The sequence below is a fragment of the Pelodiscus sinensis genome, chromosome 15, assembly GCF_049634645.1.
Source record: "Pelodiscus sinensis isolate JC-2024 chromosome 15, ASM4963464v1, whole genome shotgun sequence".
Classification (NCBI taxonomy): domain Eukaryota; kingdom Metazoa; phylum Chordata; order Testudines; family Trionychidae; genus Pelodiscus; species Pelodiscus sinensis.
The window spans coordinates 22,562,527-22,575,121 of record NC_134725.1 but is presented as its reverse complement, the minus strand read 5'-3'; the positions used below and the strand labels follow the sequence as shown (position 1 = coordinate 22,575,121).

The following is a 12,595-nucleotide window of genomic DNA, read 5'->3' as shown; positions in this document are numbered from 1 at the left end:
ACACGTGCGTCAAGGGATGTCCCTGGATAGCCATTTCTCTGCTGCTGCTTGCTTTGGGACCTCTCGTAGGGACTGAGAGCTATAGCAGTGCCTGTTGTGGTTGCCCTCTGCCTCATTGGACATCACAGCTTGTGCCCTAGTGCCTTTGGGGTCTTTTGCCTTCTGCTTACTGTGCCATGGAGCCGGGGATGGTCCTGTGCCTGCTCTGGACCCACATGGCCATTTTGGAGTGCTCTACGCTGCCTCGCTACTCCTGCACGAGTTTGATGCTGAGCTCAGTCTGGACTCCCTCTCCCTGGATGTGGTGGCTTTGCTGTGGCATCCCTACCCATCCATGGAGCGGTGATTCTGGAGACTCGACTCCAGTTCTGACTGGTGGCACCAGCTGGTCCTAGAGCAATGGGACAACCGGCAGTGGCTTCACAACTTCAGGATGCAGAAGCAGATGTTCCTGGAGCTATGTAGCCGGTTTGCTGCTGTGCTCCTCAGATGCGACATCCAGCTGTGGCCCGCCATCCCCGTCGATAAGAGGGTCGCTATCACCCTGTAGAAGCTGGCCACCCTGGACAACTACCGCTTAGTGGCACACCAATTTGGGGTAGGCAGGTCCACAGTGGGTGCTGTTTTGATGCAGATAAGACCCTCAGGGGGCTGCAGTCCCTGCCTGGGGGAAGGGAAGACTGGGGCTGAGGGAAGCCCCATCACCCAGGGGCTTGTGCCATCCCTCCCTCACATAGACCTGCTGGTGGGGGGAGGCTCCGGGGCAAGAGGACCCTGGAGTGTTTGGGTGAGAGAGGGCATCACAGGGGGGCAGGCACCTCATTCTGTGTATTCCCCGTGTTTCTGTGTGCCCTTCTACAGGTTGTCCGAGCCATCAGCAACATCCTGCTCAAGAGGGTCATCTTCCTGTGGGACATAGATGCAACCGTGGCTGGCTTTGCTGCCCTGGGGTTCACCAACACATGGGGGAGCCATGGATGGGACCCACATCCCCATCCGGGCACCGGAGCATAGAGTGGCCCACTTCATCAATTGGAATGGGTACTTTTCAATGGTGCTCCAGGTCCTTGTGGACCACCATGGATGCTTCACGGACATCTATGTGGAGTGGTTAGGCAAAGCACATGACTCCCGCATCCTCCAAAACTCCAGCCTGTTTCGCAGGATGGAGGCAGGCACTTTCTTCCCCCAGCGGAAGTTGATGGTTGGGGACGTCCGCATTCCACTGTGCATCATGGGGGATGCAGCCTACCCCCTCATTCCATGGCTGATGCCACTGTACACTGGATGCAGGGACTTCAGCCAGGAAACATTCAACCAGCACCTGAACCGGGCCTGCAACCAGGTGGAGTGCGACTTCGGACGTATGAACTCGAGATTCCCTTGTCTTCTCACCCATCTCAAAATGGGCAAGCAGAACATTGCAGAGGTTCTCACAGCATGTTGCATGCTGCACAACATAGTGGAGCAGAAAGGGGAGGCCTTCCTTTTGGGGGGAATGGCAGGTGAGGGCTGGGCATTTGTGCAGCCTCGCACAGCCGCACACCATGATGGGGAGCACATCTGGGAGGCCCTCAAGGAGACGTTCTCTCAGGTTCCACGCTTGGGTTGCTTCTGTCTGGAGTCCACATCTCCCTCCCATCTCCAACCTTTCCCTCCCCCCACACTTCCCTCTCTTCCCAATAAACACAACTGTTTTTGGTAAACAAAGAATAAACTGTATTTTTACATAGGGATGAAAGATGGACAGTGGGAGGGGGCTCTGACCTGGGAGAAGGAGCTAGTGCCGGGAGGGGCGGCTCCTGCCAGTGCCTCTGTGGGTGCAGAGGCTTCGGCGCCCTGCAGGCCGGGTTGGGGCAGGCAACACGGGGTGGTGGTCAGGATGGGGTGCATCAGGAAGGTGCATGGCAATGGCAGCAGGAGATGTAATCTGATACATTAACTGCTTCGTAGGACCTATGCAGCCTGCTAGCCAGTCAGTAGATATTGGGGAAATGATTAATTTGCTTTTCATGACTGTTCAACCATAACAGCTTTCAAAACCACAATTGTGATGCATCTCATCCCCTTTTCTTATGAGGGTGAAGTGCACTGTATCAAATGAGAGTGTCAGAATGACCCACAACTAGGTTGACAGTTTACCTGTCCTATAAATTATAGCCAGAGCCATTTACCTCACTGACTCAAGTGAGCACTCAGAAGGATATGTTAACTTAAATGCTTCTAATGCATTGTCAACTATCTATAACCTATCCTTGAAAATGACCCCTCGCTCTTAGAGGCCTTGGGGAAAAGGCCAATTCTCGCTTACAAACAACCCCCTCACCTCAAACAAATTCTTTCCAGTAACCATGCAACACACCTCCATCATAATCATCCTGGAACCCATCCCTGAAATCAGCTCCAAAGCACACACATCTGTAACAGAAATTTAATCACTGGACCAAATGACATCAGCCACGAGACCAAAGGCTCATTTAACTGCACATCCACAAATATGATCTATGCTGTCATAACAATGAGGGATAGCTAGCAGCCTGGGGACTAAGGAGTTGACTATATCCTCTGTACCTAGGCAGGTATCTGCTCAGCCAATAGTAATGCAGGTAGGGATTTCAAACTGAGACAAAGGAATTTTTGGGTTTTCCGTCTGTCTCTGAGTCAGTCTGCTCTCTAGATACTGAGGGAGACAAAGACATGTCTCTCTTCAAGAAAAAGACTCTTCATAATATGTAAGTAGGGTAAAGTCTAGATGAATCCGTCAGGTTTTATTGTTTTCTGGTTTGGGAATTTGGATCTGATGTTTGTGCTGTTAAAAATGGGTTTTCCTTTCTTTTACAAGTAAGTTTTGGCCCATGGCGGAATCCTCCATGAGTATATTAATTGGTGGCACTTAACATCTAGCCAGTCCAATTATGCTTGTAACTGGGGTATTGTTTTGATAATAAACATTCTTTCTTTTTTTAATTAACATGGTATTGGTTCATTTCTGTGTCTTGGAAAATCTGTCTGTGGGATCTGCATGCCTCTGACAAGGAGACAGCAGTCACAGACTGCAGCTTGTATTTTTCTCAATTCTTTTCAGGCTATTTGGAGAAAAGAGCTTGAGGTGCCCTGGGGTTGGCTTCAAGTGTCCACCCCTGTTTGTGGGTTCAAAAGCACTTTATGGTAGCAGTTTATTTCCCAAAATCCAAGTATTAGGAATTTGGGGGGAGTTTTTGTACCAAATCCTGTAGATATCAGGTTTTGGGGTTGCTTTTGCAGGCCCCCACTTCCACATTCATCGTGCCAGAGTGGGGAATTATCCTTGACATATGCCATCAAATGCCAGCAATGCCCCACTGCAATGTATATTGGTCAAACTGGGCAATCTCTATGGGAAAGAATTAGTGGACACAAATCAGATATCTGAAAAGGTAACACACAAAAACCTGTTGGAGAATATTTTAATCTTCCTGGACACTCATTATTGGATCTCCAGGTCAGTTTTGTTTCAGACCAATTCAACAAGCCAAATACACAGAGAAGTATTGGAATTTAACTTCATTCACAAATTTAGTTCTTATGCTAATAGTCTGAACCGGGATAGAGGATAGCTCGCACCCTACCTTTCCACCTTTTAATGTCTTAAACAACCAACCAAACAATGAAGGTATAATGGTTTTTAACAGCCTCTTGTAACTATTTGCATTCACTGTCTCTCTTTTTCTTTCTCCCCTCCTTTTTCCTTCTCTCTCCAGCCCCTCCCTCCTTCCCTTATCTATTCTTGGATCTGGACTTATTATACTCTGGTCATGGGTTTTGCCCATGAAAGCTCATGATACCATCTACATGTTTTGTTAGTCTTTAAGGGTATGTCTACACTTGTCCCCAGTTTGGACTAGAGAGGCAAATGAAACATACCAAAGTTGCTAATGAAGTGTGGGATTTAAATATCCCACGCTTGATTAGCATATTCGCATCTGGTCACCATTTAAAAATGCTAGTAGCCCGAATTAACTCAGGTAGACGCAGTAGTCCGATCCAAAACCCTTCCCTCAAATTAACTGTTACTCCTCGTGCAATGAGGTATGCTTCATTTGCCTCCATAGTCTGAACTAGGGGGCAAGTGTAGACATACCCTAAGTTTTTACTTAGAAGAATATTAGAGATTGAAGAGAGACCTTCTACAAGGACTTTAAACTGGGACCTTCTGGTTAAAATAAAATGGTGCTAGAAGCTTCACTCTGTACATGAGTCTTGTCAGTCTTCACCGATAATGACTCTTCCTGAAAAACTCATTTGCATCTAATTAAGCAACTTTATTTTGTTATCTTAATCATATGTACTATCTAAATGTACTCTGAAAGTGTCAGTCAAGTGTTCCGTAAGGAGCATGCCAAGGGTGGATCTTTTGGCAGTGTGAATCAAGCATCTATTCATTTTGCTGTAATAAGGTACAACCTGTCGCTGGCTTGCAATTAACCACAATAGGCAATATTTATATTTTGCAAATCTTGTTATGCTTCATGGTAATGTACATGCTACGATTCCAAGCCAATAACGTATGGCTGAACTTCATTTAATTGTTTAGTTAGCAATAAGTTCAGACATTATTTATGCACGAATGACTGTTCATTAATGCAGGTTTGATTTAAATTCTGCTTCAATAGAAATTAAAATTAAATTACAGAAAAAAACAAAGTATTGGATTTAAATAATATCTAGGTTCATTTAAAAAGAAAAGTAATAGAAAGAAAAATATGGGATGGAGGCACTTCATTTTAAAATGAATGGCAAAAAACATTTGTAAGAAAAAATTATATACATGAGGCCTAATTCATGAAAATAAATGTTGATTAGAAAAGCATATAAGCATAAAATAAATAATTTTTTTTATAATAATCTTAGTTTAAAAGTGCTTAAACAACACTTTAAGCATGTGTTTCACTGCATCCCTATTTAACAATGCATAGAAGCCACCACTAAAAGTTAAGTTCATGCTTGCATGCTTTCTTGAACAGGGCCTTATTGGTCTACTGCAAAGCTTAAGGCAATAAGACTAATCCCGTGAGCAAGTGATAAACAATTTTGTAAGGATCGTACACTCTAAATTCAGTATTTTACAATATTCTATTATAAGAACAAATTTAAAATATTTTAATATTTTCTTTAATTGACATCTTTAGAACATAGATTCACAAAGTAAATTACATAGTTCTTTGGTTACTATAGTCTGGACAAAATTGTTTGATTTTGGTCAATTAAATTCTTATGGTGAAGCCACATATTTTCATTTACCATTTAAAGAATTTTTTTGTGATAAAATTATTATAGGTCAATATGTTTGTGAAAGTATCCCATATAAATTGGAAAAAACCCATGTGACTAATATCCCATTGTCTTTGTTTGGTAATGTTGTACTTAGATCAATGCTGTTCAACACATTCATAAATGATCTGGAAAAAAGAGGTAAACATTAAGACGGCAATCTTTATAGTCAATACAAAATTTTTGAAGCTAATGAAGTTTCAACCTGAGTGCAGAGAGTTATAAAGGGATCTCACATAAAACTGGGTGACTGGGTAATAAAATGGCAGATGAGATTTAATGTAGACAAAGAATGTATGTTGGAAAACATAATCCCAACTACACATTGAAAATAATGGGGTCTAAAATAGCAGTTACTACTCAAGACAGAGATCTTAGAGTCACTGTAGATAGTTCTCCAATCACATCTGTTTAATGTGCAGCAGCAATCAAAAGCCCTATGATTCTAATCCTTCACATAATACATTGTCAACCTGTGGAATTTGTTGCCAGGGGATATTGTAAAGGTAAAAAGTATATGTGGGTTCATAAAGAATTAGAGAAGTTCAAGGAGAATTGATTAATCAATGGCTTTTAGCCAAGATAATCAGGGATACAACCAATGTTCCCTCTAAACTGAAGGCCAGCATAACTTCACAGGTGATTAATCAGCCCCGCTCAGTCAGAGGCTCAGGGGTCCATGCATGGAGCTGACTAACTGGGCAGAGCTGTGCTGTGCTGCTGCACAACTTAGAGGGAAGACTGGACACAACCTCATGCTCTGAGTGTTCTTAAACCTCTAGCAACCAGATGCTCGGACTGGAAGACAAGGGAGGGATCACTGTTCTGTTAATTCCCTCTGAAATACCTCGCACTATCACTGTCAGAAGACATGATATTAGGCTAGATGGACCGTTAGTCTTTCTCAGTATGACCATTCTTATATACAAACGTTTCTCTACTATTGTGAAATTGTACAGACCTGCTTTAGAAGGAACACATGATTAATACAATTTTTGGAAGATATGAGGCAAATCAGGTCTTCTGGAACAATATGTGTGAGGTGGATTTCCTTATGAAATATCTTGAGGAAAAAAGACCCTCAGTTACTCAAAGGATAAAGTAATGAAAAGCCCAAATTCTGCCAATATCCATCCAATCACATTTTGTTTAGGTCCAAGAGTTTATTGTTATTTAAGAGTAACAAAAGTGTCAGCTAATTTACCTGGGAGGACATTCCATGGCAAGGATAGAGAATCGCTTTGTCATCATCTTCTGCTCCCTGGTCTAAACAGTAGCCACTAGCTTTGCTACTACGTACCTACAAGGAGAGCATAAAAACCAATTGCTTTAGGCATCACTTCTTATAATACAAACCCAATTAACTGTAAATTTGTCGCTTTACCATTTTCAAAACAAACAGTATCTGAAAATGTTCAAAATTTCTTTGATGAAGGAAAACGCTCTCATTCACTAGTGCTGACATTCTATTAATCCTTTCCATGGACACTTGCACAGACAGTGAATTTCCTGTGTGAATAAACACAGTTGCATTCTCAAAATGTGCTACAACCTTGCCAAACTACCAGCTTGGATCAGATTTTTATTTTCAGTAATTGGACAAACCACTAAATTCACTGCAAGGGCAAATTTTGCTCCAAATTACACTTGTGTAAATTGAAATTAATTTTGTTGACTTCAGATGCTTTACACTGGAGTAAATACAGAGAGAATTTAGTTCTCTTTGATGAAACATGACTAATCACCAATGGAGTGTTTCTAATAGTAGAACACTTTATTATTAGTGTAGTATGTATTAAAGCAAATGTATATGTAATGGAAACTTAGTTGAATTAGGAGGGGAATAGTGTGTCGTGTTTGGTGTATTGTCATGAGACAACACAATAATAATAAATAGCACTGGGAGAATTTCAAAAGGTTCAAAGTTTAGGTTAAGATAATTGACTCAACCAGAAGTTCAGATACTTTCCCAGACTATCTGGACTTTATCAGTGTGAAAATCAGATTGAAAATATAATGGGATTTCAGATTTTTTCCCCCTTCCTACTCACTTTAGAAAGCAGTTTTCTCTTGTATTTTGGAACTATCTGGAACCTCGGAGTCCAGGTGAACATGAATATATGGAAAACACCTATTCTGATTTTATTAAGGAGCCATATAACTGAACATCTTGAAATCATCAGGTCAGGTTTAGTTCAGAGGATGAGCAAATTTTCAGGCATATGCATGTTATACAAGAGATGGTGTATAGCACAAATAAAACATCAGAAACTCAGTGAATAATCCTCAAAATTATGGCACATGCTACATGAGCACAGCAGACAATCTGGTGAGAGAATTAAGGTATACTAACAGTTAAATTTAATTATGATTATTTTATGACCAACGTACTATATGGGCTTGTGACAGAATGTCTGCCCTGCACTGGCCTTTAAGGGCAAAACCCAGCCCTGAGGGCTGAGAGTGAAGCCCCAGCTGAGACAGTTATTGCTAATTAGTGCCCAGCTGGGGGCTATTTAAAGAATGGCTTCTGGAGGGAGAGAGGAGTTACTCTGGGTCTGGCTGGAAGCAGAAGGGACTGGGGGCTCATCTACACTGGCCCCTTTTCCGGAAGGGGCATGTAAATTTCACCAGTCGTCGTAGGGAAATCCGCGGGGGATTTAAATATCCCCCGCGGCATTTAAATAAAAATGTCCGCCGCTTTTTTCCGGCTTTTAAAAAAGCCGGAAAAGAGCGTCTAGACTGGCCCCGATCCTCCGGAAAAAGTGCCCTTTTCCGGAGGGTCTTATTCCTACTTTGAATTAGGAATAAGACCCTCCGGAAAAGGGCACTTTTTCCGGAGGATCGGGGCCAGTCTAGACGCTCTTTTCCGGCTTTTTTAAAAGCCGGAAAAAAGCGGCGGACATTTTTATTTAAATGCCGCGGGGGATATTTAAATCCCCCGCGGATTTCCCTACGACGACTGGTGAAATTTACATGCCCCTTCCGGAAAAGGGGCCAGTGTAGACGTAGCCTGGGTGTCTGGGAAGTAAGAGGCTTCCTGATGATGACCTGACCTCACTCTCAGGCTGCAGAGCCTGAGGCTAGGTTTGAGAGTACTAGGGCTGCAGGAGGAGAACCAGGAAAGAAAAAGGCAGCAGGTCCAAACCGCCTTGCCAATCACGAGTGGCCATTTCAGATTACAGTTGCCCCTGAGGTCAGGGGCTAGAGGAATACTGTCAGTGGACCATTGGGTACAGGAGAATTGGGGGAGGAGGGGTTCCCCTGGGAGAACCTCAGAGTGCAGAGACTTATAAACACCCCTTGGAAGGGGGTTGAGAGACACTGGAGAGGGCACTGCTGGAGGGTAGTGTCCTAAAGAGGATACCACAGTCCAAGAGTGACACAGGTCCAGACTGGAGAGTGAAGTGAGGACACGGGGAGACATCAAACAAGAGGCATCAGGTGGGCAGATACAAGCTATTTCCCAGTGTTACTGGCAGGAAGTGCCATGGTGGTGAGTCCACCCTATGACATGTGCTGGAGAATGAGGGCATGTGTTCCCCCCGATACAAGGGGCTATTTGATAGACTTAGATCATTGGGTCATGCTGCCTACAACTAAGGGAGTTAATTTTTAAACTCTGACCATTAGGCTGAGCCACACTACAAGCAAGGGGGCTATTTTATGAACTCGTTCCATTGGGTCACACGACCCTGCAACCAAAGGGGCCATTGGGCTGTGCCTCCCTGCAAACAAGGGGGATATCTTACAGACTCTGGACCCCAGGCCACTCAGAGAGACCTCAGAAACTGTGTGTGGAGGATAAAGGTAAATGTTAATTGGAGGGCTTGAGTGGCCCATCTTTCTGAGTAGTAGAGGGGACTAGTCTGGCTTCTGTGGGGATGGGCATCTGGACTCCGTCATGCACCAAAAGCTGAAAGCTGGTGCCTGAACCTAAAAGCTGTTATGCCTGTGGGTGCAGGGGGCACATGAAGAGGGAGTGCCCCAACTGGGTGGGAGTAGAGAGGCCCCACCTATATAGTATGGACAACGGGAGACTGGCCCCTCTGAAGGAAACAGGGGGGCCTTGAACATCAACATGTGGGGATCCCAGGCATCTTAAGAGGGAGTGCACCATGGGGACCTTCAGGGCCCCAGCTAGCCCTAAGGGAAGGGCTAAGCCACAACTGGAGGAGGGCCTGAGTGAAGGGAAGGCACACAAGGTGCTTCCGTTGCCATGCTGAGAGCCATATCAAAAGTCATTGCCCTCAGGGAGAGGGTCAGGAGGCCAAGAAGGAGGTTCAGCAGAAGGTTAACCCAAAGGAGAGAGTGGTGAGGGCAAAAGTTTCAAGTAAGGGTACGTCTACACTACAGCGCTAGTTCGAACTAACTTAGTTCGAATTAGTTAATTCGAACTAAGCTAGTTCGAACTAACGCATCTAGAACTAAAAACTAGTTCGAACTAGCGTTTTGCTAGTTCGAACTAGTAAGTCCACATTGAGTGGACTCTGAACAGGGCTTAAGGATGGCCGGAAGCAGTGCCGGCAGGGCATAAAAGGAGGACTTAGAGCATGGAGATGCTGTCTCAGGCTAGCCGAGGGCTGCGCTTAAAGGGTCCCGACCCCCACCCCGGACACACAGTTCTAAGGGGTGCCCCGCTTGCAAAGAAGTTCTGGCTTGGAGTGCCCTGAGTGCCCACACTGGGCACATCACACCACTCGGCCATCAGCCCAGCTGCACTTGCCGCAGGCTGCCATCTGGGGAGAGGGAGTAATTGGGGGGCTGCAGGAGAGCTTCCACCCCCAGAAGCCCGCAGAGCCAGCCCAGTCCTCCCCATCGGGGGCTCGTACCCCATTCCTCCCTCACCTCCTTCCACTTACCCTTCCCTAGCCCCCCTTCTTATTGATGTACAAAATAAAGATAACATTTCTTCCAACATTGACTCTGTCTTTATTGAAAAAAACTGGGGGAGACTGGGAAAAGGAGGTGGGAGAGGGGAAGAGAAAGGCTGGGAGAGGGGAGGGCAACTAACATGATCAGGGGTTGGGAACAGGTCCCAGATGAAGAAAGGCTACAGAGACTGGGACTGTTCAGCTTAGAAAAGAGGAGACGGAGGGGGGACAGGATAGAGGTCTCTAAAAGCAGGGGTTGGGTGGAGAGGGTGCATTCAGAAAAGTTCTTCCTGAGTTCCCATAAAGAAGGACTAGAGGACACCAAAGGAAAGGAATGGGTAGCAGGCTTGAAACTAGTAAGAGAAAGTTGTTGTTCTTGACAAAGCAAATAGTTAACCTGTGGAACTCCTTGCTGCAGGAGGCTGTGAAGGCTACAACTAGAACAGAGTTTAAAGGGAAGTGAGATCAAGTCATGGAGGTTGGGTCCATGGAGTCCTATTAGCCAGAGGGTAGGAGTGGTGTCCCTGCCCAAAGTTTGTGGAAGGCTGGAGAGGGATGGCACGAGACAAATGGCTTGGTCATTGTCTTCGGTCCATCCCCTCCAGGGTCCCTAGGGTTGGCCGCTGTTGGCAGACAGGCTACTGGGCTAGATGGACCTTTGGTCTGACCCAGTACGGCCATTGTAAGCTCAGGGCTCAGTGTCGGGGGTCTCAGTGGACCCCCTTGATTTTCATGCACACCTGGTCCTAGGTGGCCAGGCTGGCAGCTCTCCTGCCCTAGACGGCCACTTTCCTGTGCCTAGTGCGGAGATCGTGGACGAGGTCCACGATGTCCGCACTAGCCCAGGAAGGTGCCCGCCTCTTGCGGTCCAGGGCAAGCTCCCGGGAGCCGCCAGCCTGGTCCCGGCAAGAGGGGGTGGGCTGGGGGGCATCGGGTGGGTGGCTCTGTGCCGTGCCAGGTGCAGGGTCTGCTAGCTGGGTGCTGGCAGGCTTGCACCTGGCACGGGCACTGTAGCCAGCCCGTGCCCCTTTAAGGGGTCCGGGGCCGGGAGGGGGGCATAGAGTTTCCCTGGTGTTGGCCAGAGTGGCCACCAGGGAAACCTGGGGAGGGCTAGCCTCCCACTAGTTCGAACTAAAGGGCTACACAGCCCTTAGTTCGAACTAGCTAGTTCGAACTAGGCGTTAGTCCTCGTAAAATGTGGTTTACCTAGTTCGAACTAAGCGCTCCGCTAGTTCGATTCAAATTCGAACTAGCGGAGCGCTAGTGTAGCACCTTTTAAAGTTAGTTCGAACTAACGTCCGTTAGTTCGAACTAACTTTGTAGTGTAGACATACCCTCAGGGAGTGTCTGAGGCAGAAAGGCTCAGGACAATTCTGGAAACCCACCTGGGAGCAGGCTGTGCTTCACGGGGGATCCAGACTGAGAGAAAGACCCTCACTAAGGTGGAGAGGGCCACTGTGGGGACCCAGACTCTTGAAGAGGGGAGCAGGACTCTCCAGAGGCCGGAGAGCCTGAAGAAAGAGAGACATCCTTCATGTCCAGCTGAGGGAGATGCTGGGGTATTAGGCTACGTCTACACTGGCACCCTTTTCCAGAAATGCTTAAAACAGAACAGTTTTCTGTTATAAGTATTTCCGGAAAAAGCGCGTCTACATTGGCAGGATGATTTTCTGGAAAAGCACTTTTTCTGGAAAAGCGTCCGTGGCCAATGTAGACGCGCTTTTCCGCAAAAAAGCCCCGATCGTCATTTTCGCGATCAGGGCTTTTTTGCGGAAAAGACTACTGTGCTGTCTACACTGGCCCTTTTCCGGAACAGTTTTTCCAGAAAAGGTCTTTTGCCCGAACGGGAGCAGCATTGTTTTTCCGGAAAAGCACTGACAATTTTACAGTAGATCTTCAGTACTTTTCTGGAAATTCAAGGGGCCAGTGTAGACAGCTGGCAAGTTATTCCAGAAAAGCAACTGCTTTTCTGGAATAAGTGGCCCAGTGTAGACACAGCCATAGGCTGTGTCTACATTGGCACCCTTTTCCGGAAAAGGGATGCTAATGAGACACTTCGGAATTGCAAATGCCGCGGGGGATTTAAATATTGCAAATGCCAGAATTGCAAATGCCGCGGGGTTTTGCCGGAGAAAAATGCCAGTCTACACGGGATCTTGCAGTAGGAATAAGGGATCTTCTGGAAAAGTGTTTATTTTCCGCAAGATCCCGTCTAGACTGGCGCTTTTCTCCAGCAAAACCCCGAGCCGGAAAAAAGCGGCAGCCATGTTCATGCAAATGCCGCGGGGGATATTTAAATCCCCCGCGGCATTTGCAATTCTGAAGTGTCTCATTAGCATCCCTTTTCTGGAAAAGGGTGCCAATGTAGACACACAGCCATTGGGTACAACATCCCCTCCCCTCACGGGAGA

General features: G+C 46.1%; 1 protein-coding gene across 4 annotated transcripts in view; it reads right to left on the bottom strand.

Moving 5' to 3' along the window:
- Positions 1-12,595, bottom strand: part of GALNT9 (polypeptide N-acetylgalactosaminyltransferase 9) — a 443,926-nt gene that overhangs the window by 34,951 nt on the left and 396,380 nt on the right. For all 4 annotated transcript variants that reach the window (XM_075898386.1, XM_075898387.1, XM_075898390.1 and 1 more), the window contains one exon: positions 6,515-6,610. In XM_075898386.1, coding sequence (XP_075754501.1) covers positions 6,515-6,610 — 96 coding nt within the window. The remainder of the gene's footprint in view (positions 1-6,514; positions 6,611-12,595) is intronic.